General features: G+C 47.7%; 1 protein-coding gene across 3 annotated transcripts in view; it reads right to left on the minus strand.

The window, feature by feature from the left end:
* LOC139227525 (cell cycle progression protein 1-like) overlaps positions 1–13,600 on the minus strand; it is a 57,411-nt gene that overhangs the window by 20,042 nt on the left and 23,769 nt on the right. For all 3 annotated transcript variants that reach the window (XM_070858326.1, XM_070858325.1, XM_070858327.1), the window contains exons 4-5: positions 13,546–13,600; positions 5,310–5,520 (exon numbers count right to left, since the gene is read on the minus strand). The exon at positions 13,546–13,600 is cut by the window's right edge and continues 28 nt beyond it. In XM_070858326.1, coding sequence (XP_070714427.1) covers positions 5,310–5,520; positions 13,546–13,600 — 266 coding nt within the window. The remainder of the gene's footprint in view (positions 1–5,309; positions 5,521–13,545) is intronic.

The following is a 13,600-nucleotide window of genomic DNA, read 5'->3' on the forward strand; positions in this document are numbered from 1 at the left end:
AAGCTGACATCGAGCTGCAAAGCGCTCGAGAATAGCGCGTTTTTTTTCAGGCGCCGTTTTCGGAGGGGCGCCTGTTTTGCCGCGTGTGGAAACTTGGGGCCATATGGTGGGGAGGTAAAACAGGGTGTCGTCAGAATACATGTGGAACCGGGCATCATGTTTTTGGATAATGTCGCCAAATGAAAATGAAAAACAGAAGGGGGTCATGGATAGATCCTTGGGGATTCCAAAGGCAACGGTGCAGGGGCGTGAAGAGAAGCCATTGCAGGAGATTCAATTGGCTAGGCAAGATTGGAACCAAACAAAGGCTGTCCCACTCAGCTGAACAACAGAAACGAGGTGTTGGAGGAGAATGGTGTGGCTGGCCGTGTCAAAGGCTGCAGATAGGTCAAGAGGACGAGGAGTACCATGGTCAGTCACAGAGGATGCCATTTCTGACTTTGATTTGGGCTGTTTCAGTGCTGTACAGGGGCAATCTATAGAGTTTGCATCCAACCTCTATCCATAATCATTTAAAAGAAATGCACAAAAATAAGATTTCTTTCAGTTTCCTTCCCTTCCAGTGAAGAAAGTACTTGGTGCCTCTCTACAACTATGCAAAGATTGAATTTTTATTTTAGCATCATCATAGGCAGTCCCTCGTATCGAGGGTGACTTGCTTCCATGCCAAAATAGGATGAGTTCACAGGTGTTTCAATGAAGGACCTAATATTTCAGATCCCGAACTACATGTTGAAGGGTTGAAGATGCCTGTGCGTGGATTTTTAAAAATATATAAATGTGTGGTGGCCGTTGCACACCAGCCACCACACGGGCTTGACAGAGCTAGGTCTTGGTCATGGCCAGGATTAACCAAGACAACTGGAGACAGCTCTGCTGCACGGACCTAGTGCGCCCAGATATCGCAGTGTGGGCTGGCCTGTGCTGCCCCTGGGCCCTCGCCTCTTGAGCCCCGACCTCACGCCTCTCCTGGGCCCCAACCTCACCGCTCCAGCTGTACCTGCCCACGCTCCAATCACCGACCTGGATCTTCATGATGTCCAATCCAGTCGCCCTCTCCACAGCCGTCGCTCTCCAGCACGCGCGGTACCTTGAAGTGGTATGCTGCTCCTTTGAATGCCCCGACCCGCAGATGGTCCTTGCAGGTGGGGGCCGCCCGGCCCATTTTATCACTATTACAGTGTACACAAACATATTACCCCCAAATCCTCTTGTGTTCTCTGCTGTTCTATTATTAAATTGCAGGACAGATTGCACTGAATGCAATGATATAGAATGTGCTTTACTTTGTTTGAAATAAATTGGTCTCCTAAAAGTCAGTTGATGTTTCTAAAATATACAATATGCTGGGTTACCAGCACTATTCAAAACCTTCAATTTTTTTTCTTTTAAAAATGATAGTAACATTGACCAATGTGTCCCCTTCACCATATTTGGAGTATTAGACCTTAGAGGAACAGGAATTTAAAATGGAGTAGTATGTTGAAGAGGACAGAGGTCAAGAATGGTCTTTTCAAGGAGGTGGGTATTGATCGCTGTTCTGAAGGAGGAGGGAATGATTCCTGTGCAGAAGGAATTGAAGGAACAGATAGTGGGTCTTATAAAATATATAAACATGATGAAGCTGGGGGTGGGAAGATAGAACAGCAAGTACAATGTAATGGGGAGGGGAAAGTCTGCATGAAAGTAGATGCTGACTGAGGCAACTTTGCAAAGATTGAATTCCCGACATTACAACTACACTTCAAAAGTATTTCACTGTCTGAAGTGCTTGGGGACACACCGAGGTCATGAGCAGTGCAATAGAAATTCAAGTTCTTTCTTAACGGATGAAAAAGTCCATAAACATCTTGCACTTAGTATTGGCAATAAGAAAGGTGGGAGCCAATGGCAAAGAGGTGAGAACTGGTCTTTGAGAAGAGAAGTCAAGGATTGTTCTTGCCCTTGAGTTGGCTTAAGATGCTCATATCATTTCTGGTAATGGCCGACCAGGCCAGTCATGCAGCAGATGCACTTGAATCTGCGACCCTTAGACTTTTGGATATGATGCTAGAAACTCTACCACAGGTGTGGAAGATCATGGGAGATAGTGGCAGAAAAAGCATAACGCTATAACTAAGGGAACAAATGAGGTCAACAGAGGCAATAGTGCTGTGGTGGGTGGAGGCCAGCATTAAGCTCAGCTCTGTGGGTGAAGCATGGCAAGAATGTGACATACAACTAGAAAACACAATGCATTTACTTACAAAATCTATAAGAAGAAGTCAGTTTTTGTCTGTTCTGGGTTTTGACTGTCCTAGGGTGGGGGCGGGACCGATGGGTGGGAGCACGTGGTCCGGACCGAGTGACAGTTGCACCGACCAATGAGCGATCAGGGCTCGGCCGGACTCGCAATCGATCAGGGCAGGGAGCAATGGGTCTGCTCCAATGAAGAGGCGGCTGTGGAGGCGACAGGCCAATGGGTGCAGGCACGGGGCCTCCCCGGGCGTTGCTGCGGAGGGGGGGGGGGGCAAGGGAACGGGGGGGGGGGCGAAGAGGGAGGGATGGGGGGAGGGAAGGGGGGGGCGAAGAGGGAGAGAGGGGGTGAAGAGAGAGGAAGGGGGTGAAGAGAGAGGGAGGGGGGCGAAGAGGGAGGGAGGGGGTGAAGAGAGAGGGAGAGGGGGGGTGAAGAGGGAGGGAAGGGGGGGTGAAGAGAGAGGGAGAGGGGGGGTGAAGAGGGAGGGAGGGGGGCGAAGAGGGAGGGAGGGGGTGAAGAGAGAGGGAGAGGGGGGGTGAAGAGAGAGGGAGAGGGGGGGTGAAGAGAGAGGGAGAGGGGGGGTGAAGAGAGAGGGAGAGGGGGGGTGAAGAGAGAGGGAGAGGGGGTGAAGAGAGAGGGAGAGGGGGTGAAGAGAGAGGGAGAGGGGGTGAAGAGAGAGGGAGGGGGGGGTGAAGAGAGAGGGAGGGGGGGGTGAAGAGAGAGGGAGGGGGGTGAAGAGAGAGGGAGGGGGTGAAGAGAGAGGGAGGGGGTGAAGAGAGAGGGAGGGGGTGAAGAGAGAGGGAGGGGGTGAAGAGAGAGGGAGAGGGGTGAAGAGAGAGGGAGAGGGGTGAAGAGAGAGGGAGAGGGGTGAAGAGAGAGGGAGAGGGGGGGTGAAGAGAGAGGGAGAGGGGGGGGTGAAGAGAGAGGGAGAGGGGGGGGTGAAGAGAGAGGGAGAGGGGGGGGTGAAGAGAGAGGGAGATGGGGGGGTGAAGAAAGAGGGAGATGGGGGGGTGAAGAAAGAGGGAGAGGGGGGGTGAAGAAAGAGGGAGAGGGGGGGTGAAGAAAGAGGGAGAGGGGGGGTGAAGAGAGAGGGAGAGGGGGGGTGAAGAGAGAGGGAGAGGGGGGGGTGAAGAGAGAGGGAGAGGGGGGGGTGAAGAGAGAGGGAGAGGGGGGGTGAAGAGAGAGGGAGAGGGGGGGTGAAGAGAGAGGGAGAGGGGGGTGAAGAGGAAGAGAGGGGGAGGGGGGAGGAAGAGCGGGGGAGGGGGGAGGAAGAGAGGGGGAGGGAGGAGGAAGAGAGGGGGAGGGGGGAGGAAGAGAGGGGGAGGGGGGAGGAAGAGAGGGGGAGGGGGGAGGAAGAGAGGGGGAGGGGGGAGGAAGAGAGGGGGAGGGGGGAGGAAGAGAGGGGGAGGGGGGAGGAAGAGAGGGGGAGGGGGGAGGAAGAGAGGGGGAGGGGGGAGGAAGAGAGGGGGAGGGGGGAGGAAGAGAGGGGGAGGGGGGAGGAAGAGAGGGGGAGGGGGGAGGAAGAGAGGGGGAGGGGGGAGGAAGAGAGGGGGAGGGGGGAGGAAGAGAGGGGGAGGGGGAGGAAGAGAGGGGGAGGGGGGAGGAAGAGAGGGGGAGGGGGAGGAAGAGAGGGGGAGGGGGAGGAAGAGAGGGGGAGAGGGGAGGAAGAGAGGGGGAGGGGGGGAGGAAGGGAGGGGGGAGGAAGAGAGGGAGGGAGGGGGGAATAAGAGAGGGGGAGGGGGGGAGGAAGGGAGGGGGGAGGAAGAGAGGGAGGGAGGGGGGAGGAAGAGAGGGGGAGGGGGGAGGAAGAGAGGGGGAGGGGGGAGGAAGAGAGGGGGAGGGGGGAGGAAGAGAGGGGGAGGGGGGAGGAAGAGAGGGGGGAGGGGGGAGGAAGAGAGGGGGAGGGGGGAGGAAGAGAGGGGGAGGGGGGAGGAAGAGAGGGGGAGGGGGGAGGAAGAGAGGGGGAGGGGGGAGGAAGAGAGGGGGAGGGGGGAGGAAGAGAGGGGGAGGGGGGAGGAAGAGGGGGGGAGGGGGAGGAAGAGAGGGGGAGGGGGGAGAAGGGAGGGGGAGGGGGAGGAAGAGAGGGGGAAGGGGGGAGGAAGAGAGGGGGAGGGGGAGGAAGAGAGGGGGAGGGGGGGAGGAAGAGAGGGGGAGGGGGGAGGAAGAGAGGGGGAGGGGGAGGAAGAGAGGGGGAGGGGGAGGAAGAGAGGGGGAGGGGGGAGGAAGAGAGGGGGAGGGGGGAGGAAGAGAGGGGAGGGGGGAGGAAGAGAGGGGGAGGGGGAGGAAGAGAGGAGGGGAGGGAGGAAGAGAGGGGGAGGGGGGGAGGAAGAGAGGGGGAGGGGGGAGGAAGAGAGGGGGAGGGGGGAGGATGGGAGGGGGGGAAGGGAAGGGGCGGGAGAGGGAGGGAGGAGGCTGAAGAGGGAGGGAGGGAGGGGGGTGAGGGAGGGGAAGAGAGTGAGTAGGAGGGGAGGGAGAGAGAACATCAGCACTGATTCTCTAGACGAAGATGATGATTACAGTCTGAACAAGTACTGTTGCAATAAGATACTAATTTGACCGCAAATGCTTTGCGGGTCTCTGCTAGTTATAAATATATACCACAGACATATTTAATTTTGAGGTTCAGGTAATGTTTTCTGACTGTATTATAAATGTATAGTGGAACAGGTATTTAGAAATGGAGTAGTATGTTGAAGAGGACAAGTATTTCTTATTTTATGCTTGCAATTTTGATCTACTATCGTAAAAGTTGTATATGCAATGATCGAGCAGTGTAGAATGCTGAGTAAGGCAGCTGCGATATCATTAAGTCGGTATCAAAAATCTCTGTGATGCAAACAAAAAGAACCGTTCATTTGAACGCCGAAGTAAAATACAAGTATCTTCTACTGAGATAATAGAACCCTTTATAATAGAATTTTTAACCTCAATAGTTAAGTGTAGTATTCCAACAAATAACTTTTGTGAATTGCGAGATCCAAACCTACTCAAACATCTTCAATGCAGAATAAAGTTACTGCAGTCACAAATTGTTATCTTGTACTCAGCTGTACTCCAAATGACCTGTTCTTACCAGTTTCCGGTGGTGCAAAGGTATACTGACTACTGGAAGATGAGCCTAGGTTCAATTCGTCATCATTTGTCTGCTCTTCTGCTGCAACTTCAGTTTCCTCCTGGACAGTCTGAAGATCATCCACGGGTGGTGGCTCAAGGGTAACAATATCTGAATCATCACTAGTTGCACCAACAAAAGTACTGTCATCAGCCAATTTTTCTTTTGGTGCCTAGTTAAAAGAACATGTAAACAGGAGTCCGCTGTTAACCTTTCATTAAAAAAAATATCAGCTTCAGCAATAACCTATTCCTGTAAATCAGCTAAGCAACATCTAACTAACTGAGGAGATCGGAGTTGGTTTGTTTTTCTCTCTTTCTCTCTTTCATTCCACTTAAGCGCTAAGTACACTGTCCCAAATACTCTCCCTCCTTCCTGGAACCTATATTGAAATCAAGACATTGCATCATCTATTCAAGGCAGTGGAACTTATTACATTTATTCAACAATTTATAGGCTTTTATAACCCAGTTGTTTAAAGTGAACATTTGCTAGAACACTTCTGGCAGAATGATTTTGATTACTTCTTAGAAAATGTACAATAGTAGTTTGAATTGCAGTAAGACAACGCTTTTGATTTCCAAGAAGTATCTATTGTCTATCGCCAAATTTTCAAGGGTTTAATACTTTAGGAATGTTGGTTATCATATTTATTAACCCTGTTTTGTCCAGACTACAATACTTTGTATCTCAGATTCTCCCAAACTAGTAGATATCTATGATCGCTCCTTATCTTCTAGTTCGCAAGATCCCTCACCCAAAGGCAGCAAACCCAGCATCCCAGCAGTGAAAATGATACATAAAAACATAGAAACATAGAAAATAGGTGCAGGTGTAGGCCATTCGGCCCTTCGAGCCTACACCACCATTCAATAAGATCATGGCTGATCATTCACCTCAGTACCCCTTTCCTGCTTTCTCTCCATACCCCTTGATCCCTTTAGCCGTAAGGGCCATATCTAACTCCCCCTTGAATATATCCAATGAACTGGCATCAACAACTCTCTGCGGTAGGGAATTCCACAGGTTAACAACTCAGTGAAGAAGTTTCTTCTCATCTCAGTCCTAAATGGCTTACCCCTTATCCTAAGACTATGTCCCCTGGTTCTGGACTTCCCCAACATCGGGAACATTCTTCCTGCATCTAACCTGTCCAGTCCCGTCAGAATTTTATATGGTTCTATGAGATCCCCTCATCCTTCTAAACTCCAGTGTATACAGGCCCAGTCGATCCAGTCTCTCCTCATATGTCAGTCCTGCCATCCCGTGAATCAGTCTGGTGAACCTTCGCTGCACTCCCTCAATAGCAAGAACATCCTTCCTCAGATTAGAAGACCAAAACGGAACACAATATTCCAGATGAGGCCTCACAAAGGCCCAGTACAACTGCAGTAAGACCTCCCTGTTCCTATACTCAAATCCCCTAGCAATGAAGGCCAACATACCATTTGCCTTCTTCACCACCTGCTGCACCTGCATGCCAACTTTCAATGACTGATGTGCCCCTTTTCCTAATCTGCCACCATTCAGATAATCTGCCTTCGTGTTTTTGCCACCAAAGTGGATAACCTCACATTTATCCACATTATACTGCATCTGCCATGCGTTTGCTCACTCACCTAACCTGTTCAAGTCACCCTGCAGCCTTTTAGCGTCCTCCTCACAGCTCACATTGCCAACCAGTTTAGTGTCATCTGCAAACTTGGGAGATATTTCACTCAATTCCCTCATCCAAATCATTAATGTATATTGTAAATAGCTGGGTCCCAGCACTGAGCCCTGCTGTACCCCACTAGTCACTGCCTGTCATTCTGAAAAGGACCCGTTAATCCCGACTCTCTGCTTCCGGTCTGCCAACCAGTTCTCTATCCACGTCAGTAAATTACCCCCAATACCATGTGCTTTAATTTTGCACATGTGGGACCTTGTCAAAAGCCTTTTGAAAGTCCAAATACACCACATCCACTGGTTCTCCCTTGTCCATTCTATCAGTTACATCCTCAAAAAATTCTAGAAGATTTGTCAAGCAGGATTTCCCTTTCATAAATCCATGTATTTCCTGCAGTGATATCAAGGATACCTGGAAACCTATTCCTCTGTTCATCACTAAACCTATCAATGTATTTATTTTATTGAGAAATCTAGGTGAAAGGCCAAGACCCATAGTGTAGGGCACCACTAAAGTTAAAACAACAAGGAAAAATGTATGGTAAAACAAGAAGTAGTGATTAAAGCTTGGGCTTTCAAAGCCTACAAATTGTCGAATGTTTGAGAATGTTTCAATAGTCTAACGACCTAGATATATTTTCACAAACATGCCTGCCATAGCAAACAGAAGGTGTGCCTATTAATTACTTTTAAACTACTGGAATTATCCTATACCTCAACAAGATCGCCCTCCAGTTCTCAAAAGCGATTGTACATCACATCAGACCTCATTCAGGTTTAAACCACTATACAAATTTATTAAACATATATGTAATATAAATATATAGGTTTATAGTGGAAATCCTAAGAACTTTCTCAGTCGGAAAAACAGTATGTCACACTATCCGTAAGGTTGACTGTTGTTTTATAGATAACTTTGATAAATGCAGTGCTTTTCTTTCTTCTATTCTTTACCAACTGCAGCAGCTAGCTTGTCTCCCGGGGGGTATATTTCCACAGAGGTTCTCCTGCTCATCGGTCATAGCTCCCACAGAACAGCTGCGGAAATTCGTAAAAACTATGTAAACACCGTTTAGAACTTTTCCCCCTGCGTTTACGTAGCTCTTCCACTGAAGTTACAACGGGCAAACAGGAGAGCCTCCGCAAAAAGTTAACTCCCTTGTCTTTCGGTGAAAGTGTCAATCTCTTAGATGCAACTCCATTGAAGCGGACACTGCCTGTTGACTCTTTTGAAGCAATTCAGTGATTGCTGAAGTTGGTTAGATTTCCATAACTGTAGCCACATTCAAAAATAAATGGCTGCTGTATCTATAACTGAACTGATCAAGATCATATGTAGGCTCCTAATGGGTTAAGTGATTTCCATCATTTCTCTGCGCCCATCACATCAGGCACGGAATAGCTTCAGCCCGAGTCGACAAGTTGATGCGACACTTCACACTTTATTATCCAAACAGATCTTTCACCTTGATGTGAAGAGGAAAAAAAAACTATGGTGTCTTAAGAGAAATCCACATTTCCAAGCAAGCCATCTGGCCAAGCTGGTGGCAGTGAGTTGCTGCTTATATTCATAAGTTAATTAAACAGAAATTATCTTGTGTCTTTGAAATACTAAATGTATGTTAGCGTACAGACCCAGACATACTAAATGGCTTCCTTAGAGATCAGGGGGCAAAAGCAAACAATTCAGCAGACAGCCAAAACGTGCTGCTATATCTTATGTATTTCAGTTGTACAAATGGTGAATTATGCTGATTGCCTTTCATCTTCAGGGTTAAAACAGGTCTCTGGATTGCTCAAGAATTTGTACAAGAGTTGCGGTTTTCCCCGAGGACTTTAGTTCCCTGCTTCATATTGCCCATTTCCATCCAAGGCAACAAGACAGACTCCATTTAATAATTCATCCCAGACTTGGAAAGTACTTTTATTGTTTTGAAACAGATTATGGACGGAGTAAGCCAAATGCTGTAGTCAGTTTATTGTTATAGGTTTCTGATTCTGTGAAATTGTCTCATTTGTAAATCAATGTGACTACCTGTATTACTTTTAGCCCCACCAATATGGTTTCACAGCATACCACTTACTCCTTTGTGAAGCAGGTGGGAGAACATTATTGACAGCCCATGTAGTCTACAGTGCAAAATATCGTGATAAGAAGGTACTTATGTTCCTGTGGCACACTATCCCATTCATGTCACTAATAAGCTTGAAGGTTTCAGTTCATTGGCAATGCTGGTGTGCTTATGGAAGCTGCTTTTATACAGTGAGAAAGCCTAAATTGTGACAAGGCCACCAAAGGTAGCTGCTCAGAGGACTGGAGAGGCTGGAAAATTTAAAAGAATTGAATGGAACAAGATTTTCATTGCCACACAGATGAGCAAGTTATTCAACCATTGCACGTCAAGAGGAATAAAAGTTATTTGCATTGAGGTATCTGAAGGATGTTGATAGATGTATAGTTCAGCCAAGGTCACACATCTGTGAAACAGGAGACAGAGAAGACCACCTTTCCTTGAGAATGAAAGAACACAAATACATTTCCAAAGAAAAGGAAAGGTGTTGTCTGGAAGCAGAGCCTGAACAGATGACATAAGACAGGGATGAACAATGTTTTGGAGATGGGGGTTAAATGCTCCCCTCAAACCCTATGGGTGCACTATATGGTCATGCAGAAATTAAAGCCCCAATACACAGGTTATTAAAAAAAAAACATGCACAAAAAGCAGCATCACTATCACAAATAATAGAGCCCCCTGCACAAAAAATGCCAGATCCCCATATATAAAAACGTCCCATACACAGAAATGCAAAGCCAAACCTCCCCATACATACAAAAGTAGGACCCTCCTACATAAAAAGCTCATCCCCTCTTCCTATGCATCCTTGCTCCACCCCACAATCCACATTCCTATGCATCCTTGCTCCACCCCACAATCCACATTCCCATCCTCACTCCCACCCTTGCCCTCCCTCAAAGATTGAAAACTGGAAAGTTGCAGCTCTTTAAACTTCTGATCTAGATTAGTCTAAGTCCACCAGTCAGATAGCAGCCCCTGCCAGGCCCAGGTAATTTAAGGGCGGCAGCTTAGCTGTTCATACAGCCTCTTAAAATTAAGTACACAAAACGGATTTCAAATAGAAGTAATTTAAATTTCGGGTGAAACTAACCATACTTGAAATCAAATGCAAAATACTAGAGATGCTAGAATCTGAAATAAAACAGAAAATGCTGGAAATTCTCAGCAGGTCAGGCAGCAGCGGTGGAGAGAGAAACATGAACGATTCCGGTCAATGACCCTCCGTCAGAACTGAGTTCTCTCTCCACAGATTCTGCCTGATCTGTTGAGTATTTCCAGCATTTTCTATTTTTATACTTGAAATCAGGTTTGTGCGCTTAAAATGAGAAGTCACAGGGGACGGGCCAGATTAAAGCAGTTGCAGATTTAACCTATGGGATACATGTTGAACACGTTGCATAGCAATCAGGAACAAGAACCCAAGCTGATTTTATTCCCTATCCCAGCACACTGTGGCCAATTGCAGTCCCCTTAATTAGTCCAGTTGAGATTTAGCGAACTCAGCAGATTTGAAATCTAATCTTGCTGTAGGGCTCAGAGATGGGCGGGGGGGTGAAATTGCCGAATTATTACCGACCGGCAGGAGTCGGAGGGAAGAGGCGGAAAATTCGGCTCTTTAACTGTGACACCACCTCCCAGCGCTTTGGGGCACTGCAGGGACGGGTTCGGGTTGGGAATGAGGCGGTGTCCATCACCGCAGTCGGCGCAGCGGAGATGATGTCAGCGCAACACGGACGTGCTGCGTCATCTAAAGCGTAGCAACGTCCCTCCCCTTCAGTTGAAGGGGAGGGACGTTGCGAGGCCCATTGAGGCCTCCGTGGCGCCACTGGGCCACCAGGGAAGGGTTCAGCCAGGCCAGCAACCCAACACCCAAGAGGAGGTGTCAGGCTGCCTGCTGGCAGCTCGGCCAAACCCGCGGCCGCCATTGTCGGCCGACTGCAGAGTCAGCTGACAATTGAAAGAAAATGCCGGCCGCGGCGGTGCCCCCTCCCTGCCACGCGAAGCTGTCAGTGGTACCGACCAGCGGCGGCCGTGCTCCCGCGGGACAATTTCCCGCTCGGGGGGGGGGTGCGGGGCAGTAAGGACTCAGCGCGCGGCCAACAAGGAGTCGGACTGCTGGGCAGGGGCGCGGTGGAAACCGAGGTGTGGTGAAACCTGTTTCCGCTGTCCCTGGATCGGGGGCAATTACAGATGGGTCATACCCTCTGCCTGCCCCCAGTCGGTAAGGAATTACCGCCCCATAACTGGCCCTTAAAAAAAAAAGGGGGTCAATTTCAGTCCCTGGAGGTTTACCTGAGCCACCAAGATGCCTCTCCTTGGCTGCTTCAGTGAAAACTTAAAATGTACTAAATTATAATCATTCTGCCAAGTAATTGATTTATCAATTTCAGAAAGCACGATAAAAACATATTTAATACTTAATTCACCAGTTTTTAAAATGCAAAATACGCAAAATCCCAGAGAAAATATTTTTTACATCAAGCTTTTAAAAACCCTTTTGCAAATCAGCTCAAGTTGCTTTGAAAGCCATCTCCAATAACATATTCCAATGACACAATGGAAGGCAGCTTAAAATAGCTTATCGACAGTATAACTTGTTAAAATCAATCAATTACCTACAAAAAGTTACACACGCAGAGAAAAGTGATAAATTCCTAAATACTTATTAGTTAAATGGTAATTAACTATGGCTCCAGTTGGGGTGGAGTGTAGAATGTTTCAGTGTAAGGAGTGTCGCAGTTGTGTGAGGCGGACTAGTTGGGCTGGGTGCTCTTTACCTTTCCGCCATTGTTCATGGGTTTATATGTAACCTTCAGGACTGCTGACCGAGGGCCGTGCGGCTCTTTGTCGGCCGATGGGGACACGACGGGCTGAAATGGCCTACTTCTGCGCTGTAAATTTCTATGTTTCTAAATGTAATTACTTGCTTGTAACTGAGCTCTTGTGGATTCTACTATATATATGCAATCCTTTTATAAGCAAATTGTTGCTAAGTTTCAGTTTTGCTCCTTAACTAGCAACAGTTTATTACAGGTGATCACAACCAGGGGCAGCGCTGCCTCTCCCCTACATTTTCAGGGGTATTTAGGAATTTAGCCAGTTGGTTTATCCCATCAATATACAAGGAAGAGTACTGACATTTATGCCATAAACATCAGTAGTCTCCCCTGTATATTAAGATGAATGGAATAGTCTTAGCTGTGCAGGCGCAGTGAATTATGGTTCTTACTGTTGGACACCAGTTGAATGCTTAGTCCCTTTGCGTGTCACTGACTTTAACAGCAGCATTTATCTCGGTAACTTTTTTTTGATCCAGCCCGAATAGCTTCCACGTTCAAAAACCACCACTTTTAACTATTAAATAAAATAGTTGAAATAACTTCTCTTCCGGGGGATTAAAACCCGAGTTGGGGGTGGGGAAATCCACGAGTTAGTCCAGTGTTGCGTGGGCAGATGTAGTTGCGAGAGCATTTCTAGCAACCCGTTCCTTTCCCCTGGTGCGGAGCCACCCTGTGTCGGTCGGAAATTGCTCGCATGTTTGAAAAGAGCAGCGTCAATGGAGAGTGTGTGCACGGGCTACGTGGCCTTGCCGGGGGCAAATTGTAAAGGAAAAAGATTTTCCAGTCTCTGGCCGTGCCCAACAGCCCTAATAATCGGGACCCGGTGCTACTCTCCTTCAATCTGAATTAATAAAATAGTTGAAGGCGTTATCACAATTTTCCTTAAACCTCAGATTCAGAGCTTTATATTCATGGCCATGTGCTTCTCTGGCAAATGGATAGGCCTAGTCTAGGCACTTGTGTCCTTTGAGATACCACTGGCTATTTATGAAAGGATTCGGGAGGAGGAAAGTGGGAGACTGCCTTTGTCGCTAAAGGATTTATGATGAGGAGGTCGGGTGGGTAAAGTCACTCAGGGCCCTGTTTATTTCTCCATTTCACTCATGTGCTATCAGCCTTCGCCGTTACTGGTGCTGTTAATTCAAGTCGCTGGCTTTCACCGCCAGGTTGGGATTTGGTATCGGAATAAGAGGGATGTTTTGTTTCTGAAATGTTAGAGGGTGTGGACCTGGAATTTTAGTCCAGTCCAACCGAGTGTGCACAAAACGAGCCTGTAGTGAGCTCTGTGCTTGTTGCTCCTGGTTCATTTCCCGTTAAGCAAATGTTTGATGGGCACATATGTAAAATTAGGATCAGAACTTTGCTTATGTAAATTTATAACTTCATAAGTTCTTCTTTCTGCAAGGTGTAATGGAGTTATGAATAACCAATAACTACTTTTTATACAGAAAACATACTTGTGTTGTCTCAGGAATTTTTATAACACGGGAGAGGCACCTCGGAAGAAAAAAGGTTGAGAACCCCTGGGCTATACCATGTGTTACCATACCACCTGACCAATTGAATATTGTCTTTGTATGTTTATAAAAGATAGTTCAACTATAATCTCACCTCAGAGAGTAATTCCTTTTCCTCTGATGTAACTAAGGAGCTGAGAGTTTCTATT

Source organism: Pristiophorus japonicus, chromosome 17, assembly GCF_044704955.1.
Source record: "Pristiophorus japonicus isolate sPriJap1 chromosome 17, sPriJap1.hap1, whole genome shotgun sequence".
Lineage (NCBI taxonomy): Eukaryota > Metazoa > Chordata > Chondrichthyes > Pristiophoridae > Pristiophorus > Pristiophorus japonicus.